The following is a 15,014-nucleotide window of genomic DNA, read 5'->3' as shown; positions in this document are numbered from 1 at the left end:
GCACTTGCCATAAGGTTTAGTTTATTATGGGGTAAAATCTCCCACATCCAAGAAAAATAGCAGGAGACCTTCACAAAATGGGGATCCGCACAGAAATGACCATTAAAAAGGATGGATGATATCCTAAAGACTGGCTTCACTTGAAATATATGTCAAACTGCTCCCATCGTAAACCATGAACAGCACGGTTGATGTATTCAAATGTATTAACGTTATCAAATCTAGAGGGTTCAACTGGACCAATGTTGCTTGACTGGAGACATTGCTACAGTAACTCCGTGACAGTTGTGAACAAGCAGACTGTACCTCTAACACAGTATTCATTTTCATTTGGGAGGAGTGTGAAACTAATATTACGGTATTATAAAAAAAAGTGAAGACAAACTAATCTCAACATTAAATCAAGTTGCCATAGTCACATTAATATCTGAATCCTTGTATTCTGTATTGTGACTTCAATTCTGGCTGCCTGTCAGTTTTCATACGCACTTTCACCCTTCGGGTATTGCAATTAATTTTCTGAATATGTCTGACTTGCAGGAGGCAATGATGAGCTAGCAGTAATTAACTGTAACTCCATTGTTGATGAAAAGGTGCAGTGTGAAAGCTTTCATATGAACAGCTGACAGATGGGCCCATCTAATCTTATTGTCTTGGGTTTGCGTTTATTTGGCGAAATGGATAGTGTACATGTAAACATAGTCCACCAATGATAATCATTCAACAATTTGAGAATATTTTCTTGACATGGCACCAGTCCTAATCCATTATTGCTTCCATGTTGTAATGTGAAGATCTCTTATCATTATGCTACGATATATGCAACTGAATTTGAAATTGAAATGTAGAGTTACTAATTAGACTCGTCAGTCAATCTACCACAAGTTATCTGCACAGTGTTTGAGGGATCTGTACACTACATGAAAAATTTATACGTTATGTACAGTTTTCTAAACGTGATTGCTTGTAGTCTGTCATGCATATATAATAAAACGCTACCATCTGATTTAAGTCTACAGAAAACTTTTAATCCCTTGGGATCGCTAACTCTGCTATATTCCTTTGAGTATGTAATATACCCCCATCTGCTGTTGCTGTAGTATAAAGCTTTTATGACAGTATTTGTGCTATTTCGTTTTAGGTTAACACTTCAGACACTGTTATAAAAAAAAACTTGTACAATTTGGCATGTGGCAAGATTTTCGGATCCCCTTAGGTCGCTAAGAACAACTTGTTGCCTAGCAGGTGTGATCACAAGACCTCACCGACTTGATTTTCTTTGACCATGATCATCGTGCTCCTGACTAATTCTTGCTTCATGCGTTCTTATAAAACCCTACCCAGTCTTCCCATACCAATCTAGTTTGAATTCAGGCCATCTTAAGTAAACAAGCTCCTATCTAATAAGAAACTAACTCACAAATCTGTGTTGTAATACTTTTTTGCAATTTAGATGGGCTGCACTCTACCACAAATACCTGTTAATATAGTTTCAGTTCCTACTTTGTACCTAGGGTGAAGACCCACTGACAAACCTACGGCGACTTTCTTTAAACTTCCAAATAAGTGTCCTCTGCAGAGCAAAGTGGTCGTTCCAAGCCTGAACAACAAAACTGTCATCAGCTACTTTCCAGCTTAGCCTCAGGGTAACACAACTATCCATATTCCTACTACAATACTTAAAATGCCTTACTAACATCCCTAAAAAGAAATAGGCTCCTTTTTCCATTTAATTACCTAACACTATAAACCTATTAGTTTTTTTCATTATCTTAACACCTGACATGCGTTTATCACTTCTATCCACTGCTGTCTCCACATTCATTTCTACATTATCTATTTTCTTTGTAATACCCACATTTTTCTCTTAAAAGTCTATGTGCTTTGTTAGTATTTCACTAAAAGCACACGTACATTCATTAAAGAAGGTAGTCTCCTAGTATATTGGTTGTGGATTTACCTCTACACTATCTGCCAATTTCTGCCGACTATAGTTGATGACGTGGTTTCAAAAGATGTGTTTATTTTGCAATGCCCTTTACTTTAGAGTTTTCCACATGTTTCATCATATAACTTAGTCAAGTTGGGTTGTTTATTCTAATTCCTTCAAGATGAGGTTTCAGGAATTGAATTATTGTGTACTTTATGAATTCACATGAAGATGCTGACATGATTTGATCCACACTGAAGTTTGAGGATGTGAAGGACGGGCGAACTGCTGTCTTGTGGACCTCACTCTCTCTGAAGTTTTGTTTCCGTTCTATGAATAAGCAGAATTTGTTCGATTTGCATCACAAAATATCATCTGCTATTTGATACCTACAATTTTGTTTTGCACAATTAAAATTCCCTTTCATTCTCAATTTGTAGATGGGTCTTTAAAAATATTGTTGGTAAATTCTTTTGAAATATATTTGCCAATGAGTGATTTAGATGCATATAATTGGGGATACTCTTAATGAAGGAGCAATGGAACAATGGGATTAATGGAAATTTTTTTTGAGTGAAAATACATGAGCATAAAGGACTGTCAATGGACTGAACCAAGGCATGTGAACAGTCTGGGGTAAACCATGGAAAGGTCTGTGGAGGGTATGCTATTTCATGTATAGCGGGGTGATGACGGGATTGGATGAAGGCAGACTATGAATATGTACATGTGTATATATGTATATGTCTGTGTATGTATACGTTGAAATGTATATGCATGTATATATGCGTGTGTGGGCGTTTATGTATGTACATGTGTATATGGGTGGGTTGGGCCATTCTTTCGTCTGTTTCCTTGTGTTACCTCGCTAACGCAGGAGATGGCAATTAAGTATAGTAATAATAATAATAAAAATATGCGTATGAGTGGATAGGCCATTCTTTGTCTGTTTTCTGGTGCTACCTCACTGACGCAGGAAACAGCAATCATGCATAATAATAAAAACACATATAAGGAAGACTCCGAAAAAACACGAGACAAGATTGGGTCACAAGGAGAAGGAAAGTAGATGGAGAAATTATATGACAGTGGAAATACTATAGGATAAGGGGTGAAAAATTAAAGGAATAGGGAGAAACTATTACATGTTTATTCTATACGAAGTACACCAGAATACACCCAAGATGTAAATGAACATTACATATCCTTCATACATTTTTAAAACTAAGAGGTCTTCCACACCAAAAGTGATGTTTTTCCTGGACACAAACAATTTATAGCAAAACTTTACGTGAACAAGCTACGCAAACAAGGCAATGTAAATAAGATTAAATGTTAACTAGTCATCACAAATTAACTAAAACATCCAATATGAGTTAATATAATAATAATCATAACAATAATAATGCAGAGGCTTTAACTCGCACAAATAACTAGGGTAATTATGTAATCATATGCTCAGAAACTTATCTTTTGTAAATCTCAAAAATAAGAATGTTCATCATCCACAATCAACTCACTTTATAAAGTACTCAAAAACTTCTGGATGAGGCTGGCTGGAAAAGGAACTTCATGAAATGGGCTGCTGTGAAACTAGGTGTTAACCTTTTCACAAGATGATGATGATGCCTATAGCATCATCCAGAATCTGACAACTGTGAAATCCAGAAAGTGTAGGTATGTTCGCTCACACTCCAACTCAGGCTGGGTGAGTGGGGAGGTACCTTCCAAAACTGACAGGCTTAATACTCTGTGCAGCACAATCCCTCAATTAGAGTGAATGTCACTTCACCCATAACCTAACCAAGAAATACTAAAACCCCTTCCCAATGACAAATATAGCATTATCAACCGGCCAGGGGGTGAAATTTGCACAACGCATACTAAGTCAGCAGCCAATGAGGGGATTGGCTGAGCACAGGCTGACTCAACAAAAGGGTTAATATTGCCAGATAATAAAAGCTAATAACTAAAACATGCAAAGGTTGAACAGTTCCAATAGATATATGAAAATTTTATGATGTTGAGCAAAGAGGAAAGACCAAATTACAGCAATACAAAATTATGGCCTGGCTTTCGACATTATTCACCTCTGGAAAAAAAATCATATATATATATATATATATATATATATATATATATATATATATATATATGTATATACATAACTTCATTTTTTGCTTTTCAGCTAAATGCTGGTTTATGGGCCCCTCTCACTGAGGGGGCGAATCTTCAGTAAGAAGTTACAAGATTAGAGCATGGTTTTAAACTTAGAGACAAGCTTTACAACACATTAAATAATTCTGTGCCAATCCTATCTGGTCCCAAAAAATAAGTTTGGGCTTCATGGGTGCCACTTTCTATAAAGGTTTCTATTGACAAACAAGAAAATATTATCAAATTTTGTTTCTGAATCCTTTTGCTACACAAAACTTCAGGTACATGTTTTTTGAGAAAAATGTGCTAGTTTGTACAGGATGATGCTACTATGTTACCATCACATCTCATCATAGTTATCCTGTCACAGAACAATTATAGGCTGAATGCCCACCTTCAATAAAAGGTAACTGCAAACACTCATCTCCAAATTATCTTTATACAAACTTAAAAAGTAAAGACTTCTTTTAAAATAATTTCAATCAAATTATTGACCACATATAATCAACACAAAAGATGTGCTGTGCTTTTATCCCTGTCAACAGATACAGAATATAATGAAGATTCTGCGTTATTTCTTTAATAAAATCTTTTTATCCATTAATGAAAAAATATATATCAATAAGTTTATGTAAGTATACATGTTATACAACCAAAACTAAATTGAACATTTCTATACATATGCTTCTTTAAGGTGAGGACAATCAAGCACTTCAATAATTTCATACTGAACATACAACAAAAAGTTCAGATTTATACAAGCCAATTTTTAACTGTCTTCTGTCTTCATATCAGGGGTTTGAGACCGAGATCGGCTGCAGGATTTCTCTTTAAGAGGAGACTTGCTGTGACTGCGTGACTGTGACCTGTGATTAAAGAATCAGTTTGTTAATGAGTGAAAATTTTTGGTTCCAAAATTTACAAATCCTTTTTCAGTATATGTATGTTACACTACTTCCACCTCTCATAACCAACTTTTACTTACATCAATTGGTCTCCCTTCTTTACACTCACAATTCCTCCTTCCTTAGCTCTCACTCTCACACTAACCCATGACTATACCCCTTAGAAATTCCCAATTCATTCTTACCCAAGCCCTGAACTTTGTTTCACTTGGAGCAAGAACACTAAAACACACTAGGTTTCTTTCCTCAAGCACACTCACCTATCTCTCCATTCTTCTCATGTAGTTTGCATCCAAAGACGCTCCTTTTCTCAAGCACACTTACCTATCTCTCCATTCTTATTTAGTTTACATCCAAAGACATTCAGAGACCCTAGCATGAGCATTTAAGAAGGATGAGCACTTCTTGCTTGGCTCCTTTCGTTCCAACTTTCAGAAACTGAAATACAAGAGGAGGAGGGTTTCCACCCCTTTTAGTCACCTTCTACAACACAAAAGTATTTTTCCTCTATTCCCAAGGATCTTAAAAGTATGTGCATTTGAATTCTGAGTGCTTCTGGACTTTGGATTATGGACTGGAGATCTACCTGCAAATACATGAGAAAGAAAACAGACCATTCCCAATTATTCCTTGTCAAAAGTGTACGGTATTTGGATTACAGTTAATTCTGAATTCATATCTAATCTTCAGAAAAACGATGCCATAATTTTGACATTTACTAACAAAAAACATGGCTAAAATTTCTGGCAATGGTACAAACAACATGCTGTTTTGACAGAAACATACAAATTAGCAGTATATACTACTATATTAGTGTAACACAACCACTATGAAAATATTCATTACAATGTTCACCACTTAAGACATAATATATGTCGACACAGTGTTACTGCAGTTCAACAAGTACGTATCTTTACATTACTAAATGTTCACCATTAAATACCTAATGTATTTCAACTGCAATTAAACCTATATGTAACTTTACATCACTTAATGTTTAATTCATCACCATCAAATGTATTATATATAAACCATAAAATTTTCTGTGCTACGTTGATACATTTTCCTCGAGTGCTTATTCAAAGCATACAAATATTCAGTCCCACCTTGATCATAATAAGCTCTCTTGTGACTAATTAACTAGTTATGACCTCCCAATTATTAATTCAACTGAATATTTTCAGATGAATGGCTGCCTGGATCATATAAACTGTTCCTTATTTATTATCTATTTACCTGGATCTGGTTTTCTCCTTAGACTGAGAACGTGAAGGAGATTTGGATCTGGATTTGGATCTTGACTTAGATCTGGACCTGGACTTTGAGTGTGAGCGAGACTGCAATCGAGAACGGGAGCGGGACTTTGAGTTGGACTTAGAGCGTGACTTTTTCATTCGCCCATTTCTGGTGAAGGAAAATCATCAGCATGAAGTCAAAAATTCGGAGCCGTGACAATCAAACATAAAATATAAGGTAAGGTCAATGGTTAATTATGAAACTATGATATGTGCACACAGAGAACATTGTATAGTATGCATAATGAACAGAACAAATATGGAAGGAAAAGATAATGAGGTAAACAAAAATGATGGAATTCATGGAATACAAGAAAGTAAAAATGAGGATAAGGAATACTGAGCAATTGGGTGTCAATAAGAAACAAACAAAGGAAACAACAATGAGCCCAGTGAAAAGTACAATAAAAATGCAGGAGAAACAAAAGGACAGACGTAAACTACTAACAGAGAATCAAACTCATACGATAACATGAAACCTAAAGAGAATGAAGAAAGTGAAAAGTAACCAAGAGCTGAGGCAAGAGAAATGAATATAAGCAAAAATACCGAACAGGCAAGTGCAAATACTTTGATGAATTCCTGTATAATCATCACAAAATGAGTGTGAAAGCAATCCTCTTTAGAAACTTCATTGTCATAGGATGTTACGATAAAGAGGAGTGTAGGTATACTCAAGCTAAAATATCCTACAGACTTAACAAATATCATGTTAATGGCTGTAGTTGTGAGAGTAGATCCACACATCCACAAGGTCTAATGGAGACAAAATTTGCTATTAACAAGTGATATTCTAAGAATGTATAGGGAATAAGTGTGGATTTTAAGAAATCCAATAATAGAAAAGAATGAGTAATAGTTGGTAAGAAGTGAACGACCAGGGAGGTATATTATCAGCACTAACCACCTGAGTATTGGGAGAGTTAGTGGTTGTCCAGCTGCACTCTGACTCAGATGGCTGTCTTGTCTTTTTCTTTCTGCCTTGCCCACACGTGGGCCTCTGGCATTCTGTCCACTTATGTATAATCTCTTCTCGTCATACATAACACTTGACAACACTTAATTCACACAGCTCATTCTTGCACTCCCTTTTGGCAAATTGGCAGGAGCAATAGAAAGTGGTAGTAGGAACATTTAAGTAACAGCATTCGGTAGGAACATTACTAAGTAGTAGTCAGTAAGAACATTAGGTAGGAGTTTTTGTTAGGAATACCCTTTGCCAGTGCCCTGTTAAGGGTGAGTCAGCAAAGGCTAAAAAGCAGCGCTGGAGTTCACTAGTTATGGAGAGATTATTGCCATGTCGACCCCCTTGAGGGAGTTCCAGCTGGGAACAAGCATCAGAGATATAGAGAGATAGACAGACTGAATTACGCTTCAAGAATCAAAAATTAGAATAATGAAACACCATGAAGAAAAAGGAACATGATCAAAGCAGAGAAGGAAACAGAAATGAAAGAAAAGCTGAACTGATTTAGATGCTACATATGAGATCCAAAAAACAAGAGGAAATGATGAAGAAAAAAAATCCACATAATATATCAACATGCATAAATGGTCAGACTACATATATGAATAACATACACCAGCACCAAACAGGATATCATAATGAAGAAATAGCAAGAATAGAAAATTAGAGACAGCATCAAAAAGATCAAAATGGAATAAATGGCAAAATAACTATAAAGCATATTTCTTTTTTCTTTCATACCATTCGCCATTTCCCGCGTTAGCAAGGTAGCGTTTAAAACAGAGGACTGGACCTTTGAGGGAATATCCTCACCTGGCCCCCTTCTCTGTTCCTTTTTTTGGAAAAAAAAAAAAGGGGAGGATTTCCAGCCCCTCGCTCCCTTCCCTTTTAGTTGCCTTCTACGACACACAGGGAATACGTGGGAAGTATTCTTTCTCCCCTATCCCCAAGGATAAAACCATAATATGTATACAGTTATTCATCAAACCACTGGACCCCTTTTCCAATAAAAAACCTAAAGGGAAAATCACACCTTAAATGGAAATAGAATACTTGAAAAAATAAGTAACAGGAATAAGATAAAGAGAACCCTTATGAAAACTGGAATCTAACTAGGAATGTGTAAATAATAGTACAAATCATGGACAAGAACCCAAGAGTATCTAAGTCAAAAAGAAACAAAGCAATAAAACAAGAAATCTGAGATCAGACCTTTTAAAGTGGGAGAAAGATATGAATGTTACCCCCAGGAAAATATGCAAAATGGTAACTGACCAACAAGAGTATTATTCATAGAAATAGTAAGAAATCTTTTTTAACCACTATAATGGAAATGCAAATAACTATTGAGGTACCAAGAAAATGAGTTTTGAAAAACTTTTTTTCTCTGGGATGGTGTCTCGTGAGCTTTGAGAGAATCTCCATGATCTCTCTATGGTTTTGAGACCTTTAACCTTCCACCTCTAGCTGAGGTTAATGCCTCTCATGCTGCACTATCCACCATTCAGTGGTCATGGCCCATCTCACTCTGGGTATGCTCCCTTTCAATCAGCAGTCAACATCCTGCAATGAGGTCATTGTCCCATGAAGACCATACTGGATGATCACCTCGTAACTCATCACAACATGGATGTCACCCCTAAGGTGGCTATCATCCATCAACAGAAAGAACAATCAGCAAATTTACTTTCAGGACATCACCTTGGAGAGAAAAATGCCTCATTCCTCAAAACTCATTTTTCTCCCACAAGTCAGTTTGCCCCACAAGCAATTAGGTCATGACAACATGGAGGAGGAGTTGGAAAGTTAGAGATAAACTTTTAAACTAGGAAAGAAGATGACTACAAACCTACCTTGTGATTAATTTGTGGCAAATCAATTCTCTGCCTTACAAGAGGTAAGCCTAAAGCCTATGAGACTGAACCTTAGCATCTAAGCCAAACTATCACTGACAAATGTATTGAGGAACGTTAAAGACCTAAGTAAAACTCCCTTAGGATATTTCTTCTCCGAAAAGTTAGCTTAGAGTACCCCTCTACATCATGGCTCTGACATACAGGTCAGGTTGAGCCAATAAAGCCCAAGTTTCAAATGAAATGAAATGTTCCCACTGAAAGGGGTTTCAAACTGCCTGGTAGACCTAAAAAGGGGTACTTGCTATTATCTAAAGATCTCAAGGTATTCTCAGATTTCTAACTGGACATATGGCATGAATTTCCTCAAAAGTAGTACTTGCTGTTATCTAAAGATCTCAAGATACTCTCAGATTTGTAACTGGACATACGGCATGAGTTTCCTCAAAAGTAGTCCTTAAAGAATGAATATACAGGTATTCTAAAGAAAAAGCTTTAGAATACCCAAAAGAATCTGAATCTTTAAACTCTTAATGCCTCCAGACAGATATTTACACATCAAGCTTCACACCTTAATTTCAAGGCCATGCATCAAACCTGGACCATGAGGACCAGGCAGAAAATCCATCATGTAAATTTCAAAACCAATCATTTTGACACAACTCCTGACCCCAGATTGAGGGAGTCTGAGTACTCGTAGAATCAGCTGAGGGGAATCATACATGAAGTTCTGGCATATAGAATGTATCGATCATTTGGGACTGCCAGAGTCATTAAACCCCTTTACAAAAGAAAAGATATAAACATTCTCTCCTGAAGATTTAGTTAAGGAAAGAAGTCAATTTGGTTCTAAAAATTACAAATCATAATCAGAACAAGTGAAGCCAATGCCAGTCATCAAAAACTGGAGACACTAGATGACAAAGGGATATCTGTTTCTGGGAGAAAATATCTACCTAAAGGTTAACCCTATATGAAAAGATCCAGTTACATGCCTCTCTCCCTAAAAACATTTCTGTTGTCATGGACACCAACCTAAATTGGGCATCAGTCCATACACTGCATAATCCATAGAAAAAAATAAAAATTTCACACCCTGGATCTAAGACATTCTGGGAAATGGAGAAACCCTCTATACTATTCTATGCCTCAAGTTAGGAATCACTTCCCAGTGCTTCATATCAGGTTTAATGGTTCCTGCCCTCATTTGAATTCCCAGCAGATGTAGGATTCCATCTATTATCCACAGATGTCACTAACAACCTAAAAACATAGCTGGAAAATGATCTTGCATCATAGTTATCCTTAATTGTATCATCAGTGAAGGGAGCCAGATTTACATGGCCACTATTAAAGTCAATTCATATCAAAAGAAAAAATTCCTTTGAACTGACATTCATATTCTTTATGAAAAGTTTATCTTCATCTGTTAAAAATGTTCTTTCATACTTGTTCAATGTTTTCTGCATAAGTGAAGTAGCACCAAGAACAGATAAATAAATGGATACATTAGATCACATTCATTCTCTAGTTATTATGTGCAATGCACTGAAACCATACCCAGGCCCCAAAGACCTTTCCATGGTTTCCCCTGGCCACTTCAAATACCCTGGTTCAATCCACTTACAGCATGTCGACCACTGTATACCACATCATACAGATTACCTCTTACACATCTTCCACCCTGCTGCAAGTTCAGGCCTTGATGGTTCAAAATCTCTCTCATGCATCCTTTCATCACTTTGGTTTTCCTATTCCCCTTGACCATTCCATTTCTAACACATATGTCCTCTTTGTCAACCTCACCTCACTCTTCCTCTCCATATGTCCAAACCATTTAACCATTTCATCACCTTCTACAGCTCTATTCATAATCCAGAAATGTCATTAGTCCATTAACTGCTGTCCTAACTATTCCAAAGGAAAAACAGTTCACTGCATTAAGAATTGGTCAAGATACAAGATACTCAATGTTTTTAACCCTGTTCAAAAAGCAGTTTCTATGAAAATGAAAAACACTTCCTAGGACTAAACTAAAAAAGCTTTTTGTTTACTAAACAATATTCTGCATAAGTGAAGAATATTGTGTTAGACAAACAATGTATGGAGGCCAGTCTGACTGGTGCTAACCCTAATTAACACTAAACTTAAGCTTGAATCAATGTTTCTCTGGAATGTCCTTATTCTAATCCCTACTTCTGTGTATTCTCCTATTTTGAGCCTAAATACTAAATACCTCAGACAAAAAAGTAAACAATCCAACTCAGGTTAGAGGGAGGTAACATTGAATATATGTAATACTTTCATACAGTACAGAGTATCTATAAATAACTCACACACATGTACACACAACATCCAAAGAAAATCATAGAGGGATACTTATCCTCAGCAGAGTGGAAGAATACAAACAAAAAGAAAAGCTTGCAGACCCAACACATCTGAGGATCCAAAGATCTATGAGGTGACCAGTGTGACCCACTAGTCATCAAGCTGGCAGGATGACATCATCATTGAATGGAGGATGTTGACTGGCAAAGGGAGGACTCAAACCAAGCTGAAGGCTGCAACTACTGAAAGGTGGTTACTAAAGAGTGAGAGGTGTAAGCCACACCAGGAAGCAGGAGATTACAGGGTTCTAAACCCTGTGGATCTTAAGAGAATTTCTTACAGCTTGTGGGACACAATGACCCTGGAGATAAAAATGTGACTCCCAAGTGATTTGGAGAGGGAATTGGTAACAAGAACACAGGAAATGTTTTGATGAAAAAAGAAAGATTGAAAAAATGTCGGTATGAAGTAATGAAGGTGACAGTAACAAGGGACGGTTCTACTTGTGCACAAAAATGTTCTATACACATTAGGCATTATTTGTTTGATAAAAGTTGGTGAACAAGTACTTCTCCCAATTACACTTCCAGGAATGAACATTCTTAAAATAAGGCATAACATGTTTATTGTTAAGCAACTTAAAGCGGTGGTACAGTAAAAGAGCTGACCTTGAATGTGAACGACTCTGTGAACGAGAAGGTGAGTGGGAACGTGATCGGGAGCGGGAATGAGATCGTGATCGGGACCTGGACTGAGAACGTGACCTTGATCGGCTCTGGGAACGAGACCTGAAAATTCATTGATAAAATGTCACTTGTAAGCTTGGTATAATACTTCTACATAATTAAGGAATTTTCAATACATGATCTTAATATATTCTATAAATTCTGAAACAATTTCACAGTTATCAGCACCACTAAATATAACATCAAATAAAAAAAAAATCATTGACTTTACCTTGAGTAAGAACGAGACCTAGACCGTGATCTTGAGGATGATCGTGAGTGTGATTTACGAGATCGTCTGGAGTCGTTTATCAAGCGAATCCGTCGACCATGAAGCTCCTTACCATCTAACTTATTTATAGCCTGCTTCATATCAGTGTAAGTGGCAAATTCTACAACACTGCCAAGAGAGATAATCAAAATCAGTTGCAGTCCTTAACATAAAAATCCAACTGATATTTTATCTATCTATCCGTTACCTTCAACTAATTCCAGTTTCAACAAGCTGGATCAAGTACATACAACCTCTTAGTTCACTTATACACATCTGCTTATGTCTATTGTGTTCACAAGACCATGAGATCTCACACTAAGTGCTTAATAATTTTTCACTCCACTTTAAGACACAGAATTACTCAGCCATGATCAAATATCACTCCTTTGGCTTCCTTAAAGGATATAAATCTTGCCCTGAGCAACTAAGATCTTCCAATAATTTCTTCACACCACACACCCCTATCTCAAATTATTCTAAGGAAGTTATCCATCTCTACTCTAATACCTTTTTCTCTGACCTAACTGTTCCTAGAAACACCATGGTCTCCATCCAGTCAGCCAAGAACTCTAATAATTGCAAGCTTCTTGCACATATTAAAAATCTTCCCATTAACCAGATTTTTCAGAACATTTCCCATTCTTCTTTCTTGCATAATTCTCGCCTAAACTTATGTTTTCTGTCAACCATTCCTGCAGATCACCTCTTCCAAATACCTAAACCTTAAATTCTCAACTTCAGTATTACAATTACCATCCTACCCAAGTGCATAAATTTGGTCTGTAAGTCCTCTTCACTTTTCATAATCCCCATGTCCTTCATAAGGGTAAAAGGTCACTATTAATTTCAGCACACCTACCCATAATCAACTCCTTAATTCTTATCACTTATTCCATTTGTCTTTATATTGTCTTCATCCAATCATACACAAATGACCTTTTCTCCAAGCTGTTCTACACAAACTCTCAACATCCATCTAACAGCAACTCACCTCCACTCTTTACCATCCCACTCACAATTCCATCAACACCACAAGCTTTTACATATTTTGAGTGTATTCTTGTACTATTTTTCTCACAACCTTTGTACTGTCTTCCTCCCTTAAATACTTATTCTGCATTCTTCTGATCCCTCTCTGTTCTGACCAACATATCATATCTACATTCAGTTCTTTAACCATTTGGCTGTGATGCTCCACTCAAGTCTAAGTACAAATCACTGCAAAATGCTTAATAGCCTCTAAGTATATTCTAAAACAAAGTACATAACAAATGCACTGAGTCTTTACCCTTCATTTCTTCTATGCTTATGGGCATCAGCATAGGTAACTTCCCCTGCTTGTCGCATGAAGTCTTTAAGATCCTGCCAATGGGAAATCTACGTTAGACTCTATTGCACACATATGGAAACACACACAAAGAAGAAAAAAGTAAAGTGTGCTCTTCCTACACAAGATATCTAAAGTCCTATATAATTAATTCTACAAGAACAGAACATTTCTAGATAACACTATACTGAAAATTATTAAGAGAACCTTCATGTACTTAAAATGCTTACATATGTGTAGTCAAATCAATAATGTTATTTACAACAAAGGGAAAAAAAGGCACACCACAAATATATATCTAACCCTAACTTCAAGGTTAAGACAGAGTACACTAAGTATTTAGGACTCATATGAGGTCTAGTTATGCTCCTGAAATGAAGAGGCACACACATAACACCACAATGAAAGGCATTCAGATCATGAAGGAATTATGCCACATTACTTCTCTTAAATGAATGCCAGACTGACAACATTTAAAGGCAATTTTCATAATTCCAACTCTAGGAATGCTACATACTTTTAAGGCCAATTCAGCAGTCCAGTCTGGTACCCTGATTTACCTGTCCTGGTTATGGGGATCAGTAATTCAAGGGAAATGCGGAGTCGTTACTCAACAGCGCGAGGTCGCCTGCACCCACTACCGCGAGGCCAACCTCCGACAGCAACAGGCCAACATCTGCCATCTCTTGGCCCCAGCAAAGGGCCACCCCTAAGATGCAATAAACCCTTGTGGAGGGGGGCTCACCCCACCCTCCACCAGAGCTACAGGTACACAGGTGATGTGCAGAGCAGCAACAACAGCCTCAGTACAAGGCCGTACAGAAGACAGTCAATCTAGGAAATATCTCATTTTGTGTGGTCAGGTAAGGAAAGGCTGGCTTGAGCTGGCTCGCGTGTTCCAACTGAGGATGGTCCTAGGATCTGGCCAGCACGACACTGCGCGTCCATCCTCCTCCATCAAGCCTCAAGCTACGACCTCTCGTTCTCTCTCTTACGTTGTCTTAAAAAGACATTTCATGATTAGCAGCATCTTTAGAAGGCTACTAATGAAGAGTATGTCTATGTGACCCCTTACACAACACTGGCTGCAAACTTCACAATGTCTGAATGCATTACTCTATAATTTGATTACCAAATTTATTTCTTACAGTGACAGGATACATTTTTGCCTAATGGGTTTTACCATGTTAAATCAGCCTATGTGGTTACTTGAAACTCTAAATAATAAGGAACTATAGTTTAAAAATTTCTCC

At 37.0% G+C, this 15,014-nt stretch overlaps 1 protein-coding gene across 5 annotated transcripts in view; it reads right to left on the bottom strand.

Annotated features, from left to right (window-relative positions):
* Positions 1–3,064: 3,064 nt before the first annotated feature.
* Positions 3,065–15,014, bottom strand: part of LOC139758072 (serine/arginine-rich splicing factor 5-like) — a 63,521-nt gene continuing 51,571 nt past the window's right edge. For all 5 annotated transcript variants that reach the window (XM_071679150.1, XM_071679148.1, XM_071679152.1 and 2 more), the window contains 5 exons: positions 13,723–13,796; positions 12,393–12,560; positions 12,104–12,223; positions 6,229–6,396; positions 3,065–4,953 (listed from right to left, as the gene is read on the bottom strand). In XM_071679150.1, the coding sequence (XP_071535251.1) occupies positions 4,857–4,953; positions 6,229–6,396; positions 12,104–12,223; positions 12,393–12,560; positions 13,723–13,796 (627 nt within the window). In that variant the 3' untranslated portion in view covers positions 3,065–4,856. The remainder of the gene's footprint in view (positions 4,954–6,228; positions 6,397–12,103; positions 12,224–12,392; positions 12,561–13,722; positions 13,797–15,014) is intronic.

The sequence above is a fragment of the Panulirus ornatus genome, chromosome 29, assembly GCF_036320965.1.
Source record: "Panulirus ornatus isolate Po-2019 chromosome 29, ASM3632096v1, whole genome shotgun sequence".
Classification (NCBI taxonomy): Eukaryota; Metazoa; Arthropoda; class Malacostraca; order Decapoda; family Palinuridae; genus Panulirus; species Panulirus ornatus.
The sequence above is the reverse complement of the archived record's forward strand: the minus strand, read 5'-3'. Positions and strand labels throughout refer to the sequence as shown.